The sequence below is a fragment of the Curcuma longa genome, unplaced genomic scaffold, assembly GCF_044706935.1.
Source record: "Curcuma longa cultivar G26 ecotype Majalengka, Jawa Barat unplaced genomic scaffold, ITB_CL_G26_1.1 contig_17278, whole genome shotgun sequence".
NCBI lineage: Eukaryota > Viridiplantae > Streptophyta > Magnoliopsida > Zingiberales > Zingiberaceae > Curcuma > Curcuma longa.
In genome coordinates this window covers 1-6,285 of record NW_027430553.1, presented here as the reverse complement: position 1 = coordinate 6,285, position 6,285 = coordinate 1, and the positions used below count along the sequence as shown (strand labels likewise).

Below are 6,285 nucleotides of genomic sequence, written 5' to 3'. Positions count from 1 at the left end.
CTAAGAAGAACAATTCAAGAGGTAAGCAAGTAAATGGTTGTGTTTTATACAGTCTTCAAGAGTTAATTCTATGATCAACTGAACAATCTTACCATCATGCAACACTGTTGCTATCTATAATCTACAAAAAAATATGAACTAAATATAATAATCTAACAGTTCTTGACAGTTGCAAAGTTCAGAAGCAATCTGATGATACCTGAATGGTTGCTAAATCCAGATTCATGCAAATGAACTGTTTTGTCGAAAAGGAAAGGCAATGCATTTCGACACCAAATTCTTGAGCAAACAAGAACATCTATGAGGGAACAAACTGTTTGGTTCATCAAATTTACCTTGAGGTGAACATGAAGTCACATGTGTTAGTAGAGAAATAAATGTAACATGCCGCCTGCGACATGGAAATCATTTGGAATTTCGCCAATATATACTTAAAATTACCAGTCGTTTTTTGCTAACAGAGTAAACACAGGAAAAATGTTCTGCACGTCAAAGCCTTCTACATGACAGAAACAACGGTTATCTTCTACATGACATAGACGAAAAGTTAGCGGTCGGTAAAACATCTATCAAGCATAAGTGTAAATAAGCCATGATGTAAGAGCTTCTCGATGTCCTAACATATGAGTGCGAAGAGAAACAAAAGTGCAGTAGCTTCGAATGAACTAACAAATTTCGCCATCTTCCCCAACTTCTCCGTCTTCTAGTTCTTCGTGACTACCATTTCTCCACGATCCGTCTCTATCTTTTCTATGCCTCTTGTGTCGATTTTCGGTATCAGAATCTGTAGCGTGGGAATGCTGCAAAACACCAAGTTAGTAATTGTGCAAATAAATAACTTAATTTAATTAAATGCTTGTGGTACCTTGCGAGATTTCTTTCGATCACTGCTCTGCCTCTTGGACTTCCTGTGCTCGTCTTCCTCATCCTTACCTGAGCTTATTTCATCAGCATGACTGTGATGGTGTTTCCGGTGTTTCCTTTCTTTCTCCTTGTCCCTTTTTCGATCCTTTGAACCATAGTCATCCACCAAATCAGCATCATCGCTTTCAGCTTCATCTTTTCTAACCCGATCCTTCCCCTTCTGCTTAGCACGCTCCCTCTCTTTTTCCTTCTCTTTCTCCTTCCGTCGCTCTTCTCTTTCCTTCTCTTTTTTCAGCTGTAATGCCATATCCAGATGTGAATGGATCAATGCTCAAGGGCCATATGGCAATCCAGAAATGGAAAAAAAAAACCCAACAGAACTCACAATGTCCACAATTATTGCTCATAATTTTTGAATGATAAATAGATACCACAAGCAGAGCAATAAAAATTTCGGTAGATAAAATAGTGAATGGAAAAAGAATCGCCACCTTTTCTTCTTCTCTCTTGCGGTCTTTTTCCTTCAATTTCTCCTTCAACTGAGCAATGTAGGCCTCAAAAAGCTTTCTTGCAAAATGATCATCATCTAACGACCTTTAGCACAAGAAGCATATATCAATGGTAAGAAGATCGAAGTATGTTATGCGGCAACAATGAATTCAGCAATAAATACCAATACTCCTGGCTGTCTAAAAATAGTAATTTGCTTTCCTCCCAATTTGAGTAGGCAGTTAATTCCTTCAATGAAACAAGAAAAACAAGATTTAACCAGATCCTACATTGAAACACAATGCAGTAGTGAAATGTAATACCCGTAGTACATTATGGGCTAGGTGAGTGAATGAGTACCTTGATTGAGTATAACAGATCAGAAAAACTGTCTGCAAGACGTTGGCGCTTTTTAGCCTCTTTCTCCTCTTTTTCCTGAAGCCTTTCCAATAGTTCATCAAATGCTAACTACAAATATAAACGACAGAAGTTGAATATACACAATAATAAGTCAGCCAAAGATGGCTTTGGGGAAGAGAAAAGATGCCCCAAGCAAGGTTCAAAATATTAAGCGGTGCTAGAGTCTCGAACTGTTTCGGAACCATGCTAATGTTCCAAAATATGATGCCGATGGTGAATTAGAAGTGAAAGGATAAAGGACACGAAGAAAAAAAAGAAAGAGATTCATATCCTTAAATTCAACTTTGTATAAACATAAGCTACAAAAATAATGAACATTTTTAATTCATTTTAACGTGTTGTAGCATACCAAGGGGTGTCATGTATCGGCATAATATGGTATTTATCGACATAATTGACAGGACAACACAGAAAAGATTACCTATGCTGAGATGAATAGTAGGAAGTTTTGGTCATTTATCGAAATAATACATTTCGATCGTGCCGCTTAGCACGATACTAGACAAACCATGGCCCCAAGAATAGTTGATGCTAGCAAACAATACATATTAATAGATTAAATCTTCACATCAATAAATTCCAAATATATTGACTATTCTACTTACCTCATGATAAAATGCTTGTTTGATAATGTTATACTCAGCTTTCGACATATTAAAGACACATAAAATAAGAAGACAGATAAATCGCATGATTAGGATATGAAAAAAAAAGGTTTACCTTCAAGTTTATCTCAGGTATTCCTTTCAAACTACCAATACCTGCCACAGCAGTCTTGAATTGCTCAAATGTCCATGATGAAACCAAAGTAATCTGTATGGAGCACATAGCGTAAGGGACCTGCACACTTGATAAATTTATGCAGAATCCAAAAATACAAATAATTACTTTTCCAATCTTCACAGCGTCTTTGATTTGAGACTTGTCCTCATGGTACTGCAAGATAAATTAATGAATCAGTAACTTTAAGCTAGGGCTCCCTTCTTGAGTCTTGACAATTAAGTAAATGTTTGGAGAATGGGATAAAACAGAGTCAAACAAATTAGTTCAATACGAAGCAATAAGTATGCTAGTATAGAGACATAATGCTTCTATATCTTTGCATTTGGCTAGTTTCTTATTCATTATTCCAGCAAAAAAGATTCAAATGTGGCACAGAAAAGACAAATAAAGATTTACAGAGGAGAGGAAACAAAATATGATAGTTTAGCAAGACACAGGTGTGGTTCAAGGCGTGGAGTAAACTATCATTTCAGGTGACAAACCAATCCAGCTAAGATCTAAGACGGAAATAGCTTAGAGACAAATAATTGCAAGCACTTCTCCAGCTCATAGCACATTGGAACATTGTCAGAATCACAAACCGTGGCAAACAGAAGCAGCATAAGTAGCCACCTCCAAAGTTTTCATGCAGCATACAAAATGTGGCGAACATGAGGCTTCCTCCAGATCTAGATGCAAGATGTAAAGAGACAAAACAGCATGTGGGAAAGCAAGACACAGCAGCGATCAAGGTTTTCTTGATCTAAGTATTACCTTAAATCTAGGAGAGAAAAGATACAGGTGTAGTTTAAGGTACAAGACATAGCATCCGCCTCCATATTAACTTGACAAAAGTACCAAACAACTGGAATACTATGTGTGATACTGATGTTTTGTTAATTTTTCAGGATAAACAAAGAGGAACCCCTTGTGAACCAGCATTGAGGCAATATCAACCATATTGATCCAACAGAGGTCTTAAGCAATCACCAAACTAACAGGTTAGGTATTGGTAGATACTCAGATTTTATTATACAGCCCGATCCTCAATTCTTCTGCCCCTCCTCAGCTACTCCTGATTGCTGCCCACTGAAAACCTATTGCAAACACAAAATACAGCAGAGAGCCAAAACTCCAAGAGAAAATGAAGCTTGGTTCTTGATACTTCGCCAGTTTATTCACGAGCCAATCTCACAAAAACAAAGGGACCATAAGGCACTATAAGAATTTGTAAGAGAAACATGATTGACCAACTAGGCTAATTTGTCAACTATATTCACGAGTGCTAGTAAGCACAAAAAATAGTTCTAAAATTACTTGATCCCCAAAGGAAATGAGAAAAAAACTCTCGGTAGATTACTAAGCATCAGAGTGAATTCTTCAACTAAAAAAAGTAAATAAGCTGAGGGTAGTAAACATGTTATGCCATTACAGAAAGCAAGCATAACCTCTGGTACCATGCCATTACAAGTCTATCAAAAATCACTATTCAGCAAAAAAAATAGCAATGTCTGAGCCTCTTTGGCAGAGGAAAAAGAAACCTGTTTTTCAAGTTCCTCTACAACATCTTCAAACAAATCTTTAGCCGTTGAGCCTGATGAATTTGATGCTACAGCCAAGTAAGGTGCCAAATCTTTGACCTGCAAGGAATAGTGGTAATTTAAAGAAAATGTGCAAAAATACATGTACAGGAATAGTGGTAATTTAAAGAAAAGGTGCCAATGTTAACTCCTAAATTCCAGAGTAATCCTTCTTATTGCACGAAAATGCTCAGACTACGAAATGGCGTACCCTCGAATGCGGATAATGAACAGAAGCTTCGGCTCAGGGCTGACGTAGAATCCTCCCTTCATCCTGGCCTCTCTCTTCAAGCGGATCAGGTCCTTCTCCTGCCGAACAAAGAACACCCGAGATAAGAATCTGACCTTAACATCAAAGATAGAGAATAACACACATCAATCACCTGAGTTTCATATTCCTTGGCGTACTGCTGAGCTCTAGCAAAGATCAACTTCCGGTTCTCCCGAGCCTTCTTCTTCTTCGCGACGAGCTCCTGCTTCTTGGCCAGCGCCCACTGTTCCTCCCTCTTTCTCTTCTTCAAAACCGACTCCGGTATCACCTTTTTCGCCTCCGCTGTCGACATCCTCCTCGCTCTGGCGAAACCGCACGTCGTAATAATCAACGCCGAAACTTTAACAGTGAATGGAGATCACTGGACGAAACAGACACCGGAAAAGGGAGGCTTACCTTCGGGATATCTCCGGTGACGAAGGCTATGAGGCTGCGAAGCGGCGTTGAAGGTGGCCATCGAGGGCCTTTATAGTGAGCTTTCTGGTTCGGCGCTAGGGTTTGCGGAGGCGCCATGAACCAATCGGACGGCTGGAGGTGGAGGAGAGCTTCACGGGTGAATATGAACCATTAGATTATTCCAGCAATGTCACAGCGATATGGGTTGGGCCTTACACTATATGGGCCGCTTCATCCGACGTCCCACGCTCGCCTCCTCCTCATTTTCCCCCTTCCGCGTGTCCTCATGCGCGGGGCGATCGAGCTTGATCGGGTTGATGGCGGTGGTCGCCGGAGTCTACTGTCTGTGGCGGCCGCGGCTGACGTGCTCGAGGTGGTTACCTCCTCGCGCCTCCTCCGCCTCCACCTCCGCCTCCGCCTCCGATTTGGTGAAGCAAACCGTGTCCTCCCACGACATCGTCATCTTTTCCAAGACCTATTGCCCGTAACAGGATATCTCTTTCTCTCTCATTCTTCGACCTCTCATTTCCCTTTGCGATACGATTCCTAAATAGACTTATTCAAATAACTCCTTTAAAATATTATCTTTTAGAATATACTATTAGATTTATTATTAATTTAGATAAGGTCATTAGATTTGTTGTGAGAAGTAGGGGTAAATAAGTCTTTTTCCTTTTTTGTGTTCTTAGGGTTATGGGTTATATAAACCTTGTACACGTTTTTCTTTAATGTATGAATAGTTTTAGTTTTAACATGGTATCAGAGCAATAGGGTTCGGCGCGCCTTCGCCTTCGCCTCCGGTGCCGATTTCTTTCCTCGGGCCTGCCTCTCTTCTGTGGTTCGGCGCTGCGACCTCTCGCAAACACATCACCAATCGCAGGCTTGGCCAGCCAAGGAAACGCGTGATCTCGTCTCCCAATCGCGCCTGCTTCGCCTGCACCATGAGACAGCCGAAACCCTAGCACCATCTTCTTCTCTCCTTGTCCTGCCGCCGTCCGACCCGGCACCACTCTGTTCTCGAGTAGCCGACGGCAGTTTCTCCTCTGTTGCAATCTGTTTTTTCCTTCTTTGCCATCGCAGCCTCTTCCAGAACCGTAGCCAACAATTATCTTCCTTTTTCCCTTGCTGTCCCTGCTTCTGGGCAGCAACATCGGAACTCGTCGGAGTTTGGCGCCCTCTCCCAACAACGAGCAACAAGCTGCTGCCCTCTTTTCTCGCGTCTAACAGCAAGCCACCTCTTCTTCTTCCTTTTCTTCTTTCTTCTTCTTTCCCATTTTTTTTTCTCCTTCCAACAATAGTAAACCAAACAGCCCTCCCTCTGCTTCTTCCTCTTCTCCATACAAGCTTCTCCATACAAGAGTAGCTTGTTTCTTCCTCTTTCTCTTCGCCAACAGAGAGTAGCAAACACTTGTTGCCCTCTTCCAGCATCGTAACCGTCCAGCATATCTAGCATCGCAGCGGAAGCACAGTGGGACCCGAACCACAATCTCAGCAGAATACATT

At 41.1% G+C, this 6,285-nt stretch overlaps 1 protein-coding gene across 1 annotated transcript; it reads right to left on the bottom strand.

Annotated features, from left to right (window-relative positions):
- Window positions 1-408: 408 nt before the first annotated feature.
- On the bottom strand, window positions 409-4,843 carry LOC141816567 (uncharacterized). Its single transcript, XM_074704321.1, has 12 exons — window positions 4,783-4,843; window positions 4,499-4,725; window positions 4,395-4,455; window positions 4,327-4,352; window positions 4,077-4,175; window positions 2,662-2,709; window positions 2,494-2,586; window positions 1,714-1,821; window positions 1,538-1,602; window positions 1,356-1,458; window positions 866-1,159; window positions 409-800 (listed from the first exon to the last, which is right to left on the bottom strand). The coding sequence occupies exons 1-12, from the start codon at window positions 4,841-4,843 to the stop codon at window positions 666-668; spliced, it is 1,320 nt and encodes a 439-aa protein (XP_074560422.1). The 3' UTR covers window positions 409-665.
- Window positions 4,844-6,285: the final 1,442 nt, after the last annotated feature.